The sequence below is a fragment of the Bolinopsis microptera genome, chromosome 3, assembly GCF_026151205.1.
Source record: "Bolinopsis microptera isolate Bmic1 chromosome 3, MBARI_Bmic_1.0, whole genome shotgun sequence".
Classification (NCBI taxonomy): Eukaryota; Metazoa; Ctenophora; class Tentaculata; order Lobata; family Bolinopsidae; genus Bolinopsis; species Bolinopsis microptera.
Window position 1 is genome coordinate 2,364,790 of NC_087074.1, and position 12,293 is coordinate 2,377,082.

Below are 12,293 nucleotides of genomic sequence, written 5' to 3' on the forward strand. Positions count from 1 at the left end.
ATTATAATTTATTAAAAAAACCACGGATAGTTTAAATTTATTTCTATAATCATAAACAATTTAATCCTGTTTTCAAGAATTCGCGGCTTTGGCGGCCAGTTATTGACTTATACATTAAATTGAATTTTAAATAGAAATGTGAATATATTAAAATTTAAAACTTTCAAAACGGAGGCTTATAAATATTATTATATTATGATTGTAAAATAAAGGATAAAATTTTAAATTTGTTTCACTAAAATTTGTTTCACTACTTGTTAGAAGAAGTCGAGTTATACTGTTATCTAGGAATCGAAATACACAGATCCGGCTCATTCACAAATCCCTCTTGTTCACTGCACTAAAAGAGTGTCATTGCAGTAAACCACTTTTCAAGCAACAAAACATCATAGCTTTCAAAAATTTGTATACATATCACACATTTATGGAAGTTTTTAAAATACTAAAACTAATGTGCCCAACATCACTGCAACAGTATTCTTCTCTAGAAATAATAATAAATACGACACTTCAATTTACAGAATGCTTGCTAGAGATAAGACAAAATATTATCAGACTATACATGCAGCATGAGTAACTGGTGGATAAGCCTTCGGTAAAAACGGATCCGGAAAAGTCAATGCGGCACTCGGGTCCTTGGTATTGTCGTCGGTATATTGTCCATTATCTACGTTCTGCTTTCGTAGTTTAAACAATAGTGAGTTCTAAATATACAGCTTTAAACCGATTAAGTATGAATGAATGAAATACCTGACAATCCGCACTCTTATAATCCAAAAGCATGAGTAACTCGTAGTGATGTATGATTTCTAGAAACTTTAAATTAAATTTGGCGCTCACAGGTCCTCATGAATATGTGATCGCCGCATAAGGTTCTGTAAATGCGCAGGGCACCTTCAAGCTTAAATTATTCACCTTACTGAGGCAGTCAACCAACGCACGGCTTTATTTTTATGATATGATATGTTTTGATTGTTATTAATAAATACCAAAATTTAAATTTGTTTTCCTAAAAATTTGTTTTCCTGAAACCACTCTCATTTCACAAATCCCATCTAATGACTTTATATCAAGATCCACCAAAATTTGGAGCACAATAGCACCTAAACTTAAGCTTTTTGACTACTCCTACAAGATAAGCCTTGCTAAAAGTCGCCTAAAAAAGACACTCCTAAAGCTGCAACACTCCTAACGGCCAGGTAGCGCAGTTGGTTAGAACGCCAGCTTTGCAATCGTGAGGTTGCGGGTTCAAATCCCACTGTCTGCCTGGTCGTGGGGTGAGCGTTTTTGACGTTCAGCTAAGGATACTGAGTGGTCTATGCAGCCCCCCCCCCCCCCCCCCCCGGTCTATCACATAAATGACATCCGAAACTCATCAATTATAGGAACGTTTATACTATTTGCCGATGACACTAACATATTTATTGAAGAAACATGTGTCAGAAGACTGTACGAAAAGGGAAATGAAGTTTTAGCATCTGTTTATAAGTATATGAAACTAAACTTATTACATATTAACATTAAGAAATGCTGTTTTATCCACTTTAGACCGTCACGTGCCAAAGAGGAAGTAGAAAATGACGAGAACATATTAACTTTGAACAATGTTGTCATTAAAAAAGTCCAAGAAGCTAAATTTCTAGGTGTCATTATCGATGATCAACTTAATTGGAAAACTCACACACGGTCACTTAACTCAAAACTTAAATGTGAAGTAGGTAAGTTATGCAGAATACGACACATTGTCCCTAAACAGTATTATAAGGATTTATACCATACTTTATTCGAATCACATTTGGGATTTGGAATATCTGTATGGGGTGGTATTAGCAACAACCGACTCGAACCTCTCTTTAAAACACAGAAAAAGTGTATAAGAATTCTATTTGGGGATAAAGAAGCTTACTTAGAAAAATTTAGAACTTGTGCCCGGACACGACCATTTGGTGAGCAAAGACTAGGTGTGGACTTTTACAAAAAAGAACACTCTAAGCCCTTGTTTAAGAATCAGAAATTGTTAACTGTTCACAACCTGTATAAGTACACTTGTCTCTTAGAACTATTCAAAATTAATAAGTTAGAGGAACCATTATCACTGTACTCATCATTTAACAGGTCACCACGACGAGAGGATTATTTCATCACATCACAACCATCCTCACAATTCATCTACCAATCATCCTACATGTGGAACAGCTGTCGACAAACATCAAGTAAGATAAGTTTTAATACTCCGACAAACGGGTTTAAGAATACATTGAAAATTGCTTTACAAGAATTGCAATTCAAGCATGATACACTTGATTGGTGTGAGCTTAATTTTGCCACGAATAAGCTCAAGTTTTGATTAATGTGAGTTACTAAAATAACCACTTATCTTTCCTCATACATGCAACCACTGCACTCCAACTAAACACATTATTTACCACAGTCCACACACCATACTCCACAGATGATATATTTATATATATACACACAAACACACTAGTACCGAACAATTGCACTGTAAAACATGCTCACGATACACTCAAAATTAGAAATATTCGGCTCGTATATGAAACTTAGCGACTTACACTCAGTGTACACCCAGTGTTAACCAGTATTACACACTAGTAAATTCTACGTAACGCGCGAAAACAATAATTCTGTAGCGTTTTCATTGTCACATTTCACGTCGACGGGATTAAACGCGCGCGCGCGTAACAACTTATCTTACTGCTAACTCAGCGACTAAACACACAACGACTTTGACAATTGACAGATGACTAAACAATTGTGAGTTATGACGGACATATATTAACTGTATGGGTCAACTACTGAAACTATATTGTTTACTATCTTATTCATTATACTGGACATGAGATGACGAAGTATCTTAAGCAGCACTTTATACCCCCACTTAGAACTTGATTAGTCACGAACAATAGAATCATCAAAAACCAATACAATAAAACATCTTGATCAATTAATGCCTAGCAGCACCAGACAGCAGCCGTGTACCTTTTTCGACTCCGTGGAGTCCCTGATGGACTTTTGTTTACTTTTGTTAATAATCGGACCAACCTTTCTTTCTCGAAACATGTATCCTATTGTATTTCATTATAGTATTAAGATGTGAAGATATACTAGATATTACAACGAAATAGAGGTATACCAAATTGGCCCTTGATATGAACTATAACCGTGTTGATGGTTTTAAATTTTGTATGTTGTAAGCACTTTAGTTTGTGAAGCGTTTACTCCTCCCCCTCAGCAAGACAGCTAGATTATAGATTAATGATAATAATTGTCAAATGTCGTTATATATTATATAAAAGTTATAAATGTTCAATAGTTGTAGAGCGACTTCAAGAGTAGTGGTCCACAGGGGTCCGAAAAAGCCGTACAGGCACTTGGGTCCTTATCCTTGTCACTAATCTCAATTGGATTCGGTTTACACAAAGCATGAACATTTAGACGTACACATTGACACGATATTTATTAGAAAGCAAAAAGTATAAAATAATACGTGCGTGCACGGCTTGAGCCGCGCCGCATAAGAACGGATGCGTACAGGGGCTGGAGTACGCTTGTATGTAAATTAATGAAATGTTGCATTGTAAATATTTAGAATTGACGATATATTTTGATCTAAAAGTAAATTTTACAAAGCTGGCTTTGGATTTAGGTAAGATTATAATTTATTTTTAAAAAAACCACGGATAATTTTAAATTTATTTCTATTTGTCGTATAATCATAAACAATTTAATCATGTTTTTAAGAATGCGCGGCTTTGGCGGCCAGTTATTGACTTATACATTAAATTGAATTTTAAATAGAAATGTGAATATATTAAAATTTAAAACTTTCAAAACGGAGGCTTATAAATATTATTATATTATGATTGTAAAATAAAGGATAAAATTTTAAAATTTGTTTCACTAAAAAAATTTGTTTCACTCAGCTGAATACTCGAGAAATCGGGTGTGAGGGTCAAATGAGGAGCTGCACATTGCAGCAAAGTCTCGGGTGAAGAAAGTATGGTACACACTACCTTAACCGTCACTGGCTAAAAACAAATCCTTCAGCTTCCTGTAATTGGCTGGTTGCACTTGTGTAACAATGTGGCTGTTGGAATACTCCGAAGTAAAATAAGTGTCTTGATAAAAATGCTTATAATGATTCAGCATGGACCGCAAGCGATTATGACATAATGCAGCTGTCATTTGAAAACAACCCCTTCAACAAACAAATTTAATCTAGTGTTCTCGGGCCACAGGTTCCTCCTATTGAAAAATTTTTGATTTTGGTAAACGTGTGCTGACTCCACAACCTATATATTTACCTAATATTTAGTGTATTACAGGTAGAAATTAATTAAGGTAGGTATTTTTCTTTTAGGTATATAGTAAGAATTTGGTAAATTTCTAAATTGTATGACTATAAATCCATTATTGAGACGTTTTTAATAATTAATTTAGGAGGGTTTTTTGTGGTTTTTTATAGGACTGGTTCACAGTGTGATCAGATTCCAGATTTATATATTTTTAAACTGATATTTAATAAACAAATGATTAAAAGAACCAATTTTAAATTTGCCATATGGTAGCCTTTAGATCCAAAAATATACCCATAATGCTCACTTAAAAACAACTCTAAATCAGTAGGCTGTCACTCTATTAATGCACCACACCGCTCCCTCCACTCCTTGTAGGTTATAAAATAATTCCACAATCCTAATTTTGTATAGTGATGGAGACCGGTGTCCATACAAAACTTTTACTAGGGTTTTTTGTGGTTTTTTATAGGACTGGTTCACAGTGTGATCAGATTCCAGATTTATATATTTTTAAACTGATATTTAATAAACAAATGATTAAAAGAACCAATTTTAAATTTGCCATATGGTAGCCTTTAGATCCAAAAATATACCCATAATGCTCACTTAAAAACAACTCTAAATCAGTAGGCTGTCACTCTATTAATGCACCACACCGCTCCCTCCACTCCTTGTAGGTTTTAAAATAAATTCCACAATCCTAATTTTGTATAGTGATGGAGACCGGTGTCCATACAAAACTTTTACTAGGTTGCCGTTTGGTGTGAGCAATAGCGAACAGCACGCACACTCCTTTGCCCCGTCAACCTATATCTAATCTATTCAAAGAGTGACAGCCATACTACACATTGAATTAGGATTTTATCAAATATCAAATTGATTTATTGTAAACTTGTTTATTCTGTAATAAATGGCATAAAATTGAAATTTTTGTTTAACTGAAATTTTTTGTTCAACTGCAGAACAAGGAAATCATTCTCAAGGCTATCCCTTCAATATTGTGTACTTAAACGTTTTAAACTTCAGCCCCTTCGCTTTAGCTCAATGTTATGACCACATTTGAGGGACACCTGTTAAAAGATGGTGGTTGGAGAAAAGGCTGGAGGAAAAGATACTTCAAGTTGACGAAAATTTATTTCCAATATTATGAAAACGAATTCAGCACCTCACCTAAGGGGGCTGCAGTCGAGGAACCATTCAAAATGTTGAGCTGGTAGATTTAAAAACATTCACATTTAAAGTAGCATTGAAATCAGAAGCATGGGATCTCCAAGCAGCATCTATGGTAAATCATATTTCAATTTTCCTATGCTAATTACGAATTTGCCTTGTAAGATGTACCGTGTATCGTAAAATAATTCTTATTTGCTCTACTCTAGGCTAGTCTTTCAGGTTATTATTTCAAATACTGATATCTCTGACACTATTTATGACAATAATATAATAAGTAGTAAGGTCTAACGTAACAAAGATCTTGAATTAAAGCTGTTCAGCTTAGATGATTTGTCGCTTGATAACTACCATGTTTTTTACCAATTTAAAATTATATTTTCAGCAAGAGTTGATACAATGGATGGAGGCGATAAAGCCCAAAAGTGCAGCATCGGTTATTCAGTCTCAGCAAGTGAACACGGCAACACAACAAAACATCAGTGCATCTTTACTTCATGCTCAATCAGTAACAACAATAGTACCTGAGAACAGTGAGCATGCATACCAACCATTACCCCATTCCTTCACCCATAACCCCAGACTCTCCATGGTAAGTCGTTACATTGACATTTGTTGAACTTTTTAAACTCAATCTTCTCATTTTTTAATAGACAGTGAAGTTCGTATAGTTTTTTCCACCTTGTTATAGCCAGCTGCTAGTGAACTACGGGCAAGAAAATGACAAAAACCTAGTTAATTGGTCTCCCTAGCAGTTGTCAAGTCGTTATGTTAAAATATTCTTTGTGTGATTTATACAAAGTTTATGAAATGAAGGAACTACAGGAAACTTCCCAGGGTTCAGATGGAAGATCATCCCCCTCCTCACCCAGAGTCAGGTAATTAATATTTATTAGATTAGTAATTACCCACATATCTTGGCTTTGATGATTAAAAGTTAGTCAAGACTCAATTTTCATAGAGTTTAAAATTTGTTCAATTAAACATTTTTGAGATCCTAATTTTAGAGAAGTTCAAACTCTGATGGCACGAGTACATTCGGAGCCAAACAACTATCATGTCAACCATTGGTAAATCCAGCTCATGAAATTTCTCCCATTTCTGTTAAATTTGAGTGTGGTTTGTGTCGTAGACAATAGGTTGTTGTGTGTGTTGAAGCAAAAATCACAAATTCGTGACAGGCAAATCAATTGAGCTGAGGTGCCCGATTTTTTATGAATTAATTAAAACTAAATAATAATCAAACCCAAAAAATTACTCCCTTTCACTATAGAGATCATGGACGTTTTTGTCGAAAGCATTTATTTTAATCCCTCTATCTACAAGTATTATGAATTATCGACATCAATATGATTTATGTTATAATGAAGTACAAATTCTTTTTAAATAACTTTGAATTATATAATATGTAACTTATATATACAGTAGTTTAAAATAAAGTTTTGATAATCTGATGAAACCTCAGGACGACGAGCAATTCATCAGCTAGAAGTCAGTCACCTTTACGGAGTTCATCACCTGGAGGTCGAGTAAACCCTCCCCAAGTTAAACCAGAGACTGTAAGTACTACTAAGCAGGGTGTTGTTAGTGTATCTGAGTGTGACAGTATTCCAACTTGCTGATATCTATATTTTACTGTGAATTATCGGGGGTTTGTTGTTAGCACTCTGTCACACAGCATCCTGCACGAACAAGTCTCCATGAAACAGACGCCCCACAAAAACATGCAGTGTCCGCGCGACAGAGCCTTCCTGGGACATTCACCCCTTCTCTCCCCCTCTATACCTTATCTCAACGTAGGAAGAGCTGTGACATTCCCCTTACAGAGGTTACCACTGCATGGCTTGGATCTTTTATTCTTTATCGATTGTCATTTTCTTTGTGATTGCAGGCATGTAGCTTTATAGGAAATGGCATAATTATTTCTGTGTTATTTTTTTCTATTATTCTTTCTTTGTTCACCTTCAAGTGTCAGACAATATTTACTCAATATAATTTATACTTAAATACTGTTAGTCTAGGGAGTAACTAATGTCTATGCGATCTCCTCGGTCGACTCAGTCGAATGATAGGAAACTTGTTTGAGGGTTAAATGAGGAGGGGTACCTGCTAAAAGATCAAGAATCTTACTATGGTACCCCTTCAGTAAATCTACATTGTAGTGAACTAGAACTGTAAACATAGTATATATACTATTAACTATTAACTATACATTATTCTATGTAACCATTAATTAGAAATTCGATTGTATCTGAAAAGGGGACAAACAAAAGTCTAAACAGTAAAAAAAGTGTAGTGCACCCTCCAAAAACGTAAATCATAGGTTTTCATCCTATAAATGACACGCAGTTAAAAATATTAAAAATAAATTTAGTAAAAAAATAAAACCATAAATAAGATTTTACCCTCGAAAATTACCGAAAGATTTCCATTAGTTATAAGTATTAAGGTAGAGTAATAACTTAAATTCTGATCATGATCGATAAATTAATTCCTTCAAGACCTTTCTACTTGTGTTTAATTTGATGATTTAGTTTTGAAAATTTTTTCCTCGATTCACAGCGAAAATGGCAATTTTACATTTTTCAAATTTTTGGGCATTTTTTCCATGAAATTGAAAGTGGGCTCCTGATTCGTGAGAAAGTGGGCTCCTAATTAGCGAGAAAGTGGGCTCCTAATTAGCGAGAAAGTGGGCTCCTAATTAGCGAGAAAGTGGGCTCCTAATTAGCGAGATGATTTAATGTTTGAACGAGTGTTAATCGTATGAAGATGCCATATCTATTGCATTAGTTTTACAATCATAATCACAATGGTTTTTTAAGGGTTTTACTTCAGTGTGCTGTCGTTAACAATTATGGGTTCTCGATTATTCTACCTGACTACACTCGATTATGTTCTAATTCTTAAATTTCTCTACATTGCCTCTTTAGAAAATACTGAATCTGCTGTACTTACTGTACTTGTCTAGCATATCATTGTCCTTTCTCTTGCTGTGGCACTGATATGTACTCTTCTTAAACGCATGCTGAACCTTGTAACCCTCTTTTAAACAGATTGAGTATCAGGATCCCGTAGAAGCATTGCCCGACTCACCACAACAAGACACCTCGCTCAACACTGACAGAGTGGGCCAGGACACTCCCCCCAACACTTCTCTACCTCTCGACTTGGACTTTAGTGACGACGAATTCCTGGACTTTGGGGACGACGGTAAGTTCCACTAGGTTTCCTTGTTTTCTTGCGGGAAGCATAAAGTGTAAGTATTACCCGGACTGATACCATTTACTCGCCGGGGAAGGTTTTATCTAATATTATAATAAATGGATTAGTTATGGAATCATTGCTTGCCCTATCGAATAAACTGGTGACCATGCTTTTGTTACAATATTCAAAGCAGCTAGCATTGCACAGTGTACCCAGTGTGCATTGGATGTTACCAAATTATAGCTAGTCTTAAAAAGTGCACCAAGTCTATCCTGTCTAAATCTAGGGACGTACATGAATGATCCACAAGTCTATCCTGTCTAAATCTAGGGACGTACATGAATGATCCACAAGACTAACCTGTCTAAATCTAGGGACGTACATGAATGATCCACAAGTCTATCCTGTCTAAATCTAGGGACGTACATGAATGATCCACAAGACTAACCTGTCTAAATCTAGGGACGTACATGAATGATCCACAAGACTATCCTGTCTAAATCTAGGGACGTACATGAATGATCCACAAGTCTATCCTGTCTAAATCTAGGGGCGTACATGAATGATCCACAAGTCTATCCTGTCTAAATCTAGGGACGTACATGAATGATCCACAAGACTAACCTGTCTAAATCTAGGGACGTACATGAATGATCCACAAGTCTATCCTGTCTAAATCTAGGGACGTACATGAATGATCCACAAGACTAACCTGTCTAAATCTAGGGACGTACATGAATGATCCACAAGTCTATCCTGTCTAAATCTAGGGACGTACATGAATGATCCACAAGACTAACCTGTCTAAATCTAGGGACGTACATGAATGATCCACAAGACTATCCTGTCTAAATCTAGGGACGTACATGAATGATCCACAAGTCTATCCTGTCTAAATCTAGGGGCGTACATGAATGATCCACAAGACTATCCTGTCTAAATCTAGGGACGTACATGAATGATCCACAAGACTATCCTGTCTAAATCTAGGGACGTACATGAATGATCCACAAGTCTATCCTGTCTAAATCTAGGGGCGTACATGAATGATCCACAAGTCTATCCTGTCTAAATCTAGGGACGTACATGAATGATCCACAAGTCTATCCTGTCTAAATCTAGGGACGTACATGAATGATCCACAAGACTATCCTGTCTAAATCTAGGGACGTACATGAATGATCCACAAGACTATCCTGTCTAAATCTAGGGACGTACATGAATGATCCACAAGTCTATCCTGTCTAAATCTAGGGACGTACATGAATGATCCACAAGTCTATCCTGTCTAAATCTAGGGACGTACATGAATGATCCACAAGACTATCCTGTCTAAATCTAGGGACGTACATGAATGATCCACAAGTCTATCCTGTCTAAATCTAGGGACGTACATGAATGATCCACAAGACTATCCTGTCTAAATCTAGGGACGTACATGAATGATCCACAAGTCTATCCTGTCTAAATCTAGGGACGTACATGAATGATCCACAAGTCTATCCTGTCTAAATCTAGGGACGTACATGAATGATCCACAAGTCTATCCTGTCTAAATCTAGGGACGTACATGAATGATCCACAAGACTATCCTGTCTAAATCTAGGGACGTACATGAATGATCCACAAGACTATCCTGTCTAAATCTAGGGACGTACATGAATGATCCACAAGTCTATCCTGTCTAAATCTAGGGACGTACATGAATGATCCACAAGTCTATCCTGTCTAAATCTAGGGACGTACATGAATGATCCACAAGTCTATCCTGTCTAAATCTAGGGACGTACATGAATGATCCACAAGACTATCCTGTCTAAATCTAGGGACGTACATGAATGATCCACAAGTCTATCCTGTCTAAATCTAGGGACGTACATGAATGATCCACAAGTCTATCCTGTCTAAATCTAGGGACGTACATGAATGATCCACAAGACTATCCTGTCTAAATCTAGGGACGTACATGAATGATCCACAAGGTCTATCCTGTCTAAATCTAGGGACGTACATGAATGATCCACAAGTCTATCCTGTCTAAATCTAGGGACGTACATGAATGATCCACAAGTCTATCCTGTCTAAATCTAGGGACGTACATGAATGATCCACAAGTCTATCCTGTCTAAATCTAGGGACGTACATGAATGATCCACAAGTCTATCCTGTCTAAATCTAGGGACGTACATGAATGATCCACAAGTCTATCCTGTCTAAATCTAGGGACGTACATGAATGATCCACAAGACTATCCTGTCTAAATCTAGGGACGTACATGAATGATCCACAAGTCTATCCTGTCTAAATCTAGGGACGTACATGAATGATCCACAAGTCTATCCTGTCTAAATCTAGGGACGTACATGAATGATCCACAAGACTATCCTGTCTAAATCTAGGGACGTACATGAATGATCCACAAGACTATCCTGTCTAAATCTAGGGACGTACATGAATGATCCACAAGTCTATCCTGTCTAAATCTAGGGACGTACATGAATGATCCACAAGACTATCCTGTCTAAATCTAGGGACGTACATGAATGATCCACAAGTCTATCCTGTCTAAATCTAGGGACGTACATGAATGATCCACAAGACTATCCTGTCTAAATCTAGGGACGTACATGAATGATCCACAAGTCTATCCTGTCTAAATCTAGGGACGTACATGAATGATCCACAAGTCTATCCTGTCTAAATCTAGGGACGTACATGAATGATCCACAAGTCTATCCTGTCTAAATCTAGGGACGTACATGAATGATCCACAAGACTATCCTGTCTAAATCTAGGGACGTACATGAATGATCCACAAGTCTATCCTGTCTAAATCTAGGGACGTACATGAATGATCCACAAGACTATCCTGTCTAAATCTAGGGACGTACATGAATGATCCACAAGACTATCCTGTCTAAATCTAGGGACGTACATGAATGATCCACAAGACTATCCTGTCTAAATCTAGGGACGTACATGAATGATCCACAAGTCTATCCTGTCTAAATCTAGGGACGTACATGAATGATCCACAAGACTATCCTGTCTAAATCTAGGGACGTACATGAATGATCCACAAGTCTATCCTGTCTAAATCTAGGGACGTACATGAATGATCCACAAGTCTATCCTGTCTAAATCTAGGGACGTACATGAATGATCCACAAGTCTATCCTGTCTAAATCTAGGGACGTACATGAATGATCCACAAGTCTATCCTGTCTAAATCTAGGGACGTACATGAATGATCCACAAGACTATCCTGTCTAAATCTAGGGACGTACATGAATGATCCACAAGACTATCCTGTCTAAATCTAGGGACGTACATGAATGATCCACAAGTCTATCCTGTCTAAATCTAGGGACGTACATGAATGATCCACAAGACTATCCTGTCTAAATCTAGGGACGTACATGAATGATCCACAAGTCTATCCTGTCTAAATCTAGGGACGTACATGAATGATCCACAAGTCTATCCTGTCTAAATCTAGGGACGTACATGAATGATCCACAAGTCTATCCTGTCTAAATCTAGGGACGTACATGAATGATCCACAAGACTATCCTGTCTAAATCTAGGGACGTACATGAA

At 36.6% G+C, this 12,293-nt stretch overlaps 2 protein-coding genes across 6 annotated transcripts in view; one reads left to right on the forward strand and one right to left on the reverse strand.

Moving 5' to 3' along the window:
- LOC134813337 (glutamine amidotransferase-like class 1 domain-containing protein 3, mitochondrial) overlaps positions 1-12,293 on the reverse strand; it is a 74,257-nt gene that overhangs the window by 31,042 nt on the left and 30,922 nt on the right. The gene's annotated exons all lie outside the window — the stretch shown is intronic.
- Positions 5,338-12,293, forward strand: part of LOC134813336 (ephrin type-A receptor 4-like) — a 29,823-nt gene continuing 22,867 nt past the window's right edge. Inside the window, exons 1-6 of one of the 5 annotated variants that reach the window (XM_063821031.1) lie at positions 5,338-5,604; positions 5,875-6,081; positions 6,327-6,367; positions 6,955-7,048; positions 7,168-7,317; positions 8,543-8,699. In XM_063821031.1, the coding sequence (XP_063677101.1) occupies positions 5,602-5,604; positions 5,875-6,081; positions 6,327-6,367; positions 6,955-7,048; positions 7,168-7,317; positions 8,543-8,699 (652 nt within the window). In that variant the 5' untranslated portion in view covers positions 5,338-5,601. The remainder of the gene's footprint in view (positions 5,605-5,874; positions 6,082-6,326; positions 6,368-6,954; positions 7,049-7,167; positions 7,318-8,542; positions 8,700-12,293) is intronic. The other 4 variants (XM_063821032.1, XR_010160001.1, XM_063821034.1 and 1 more) reach the window with 4 other exon arrangements.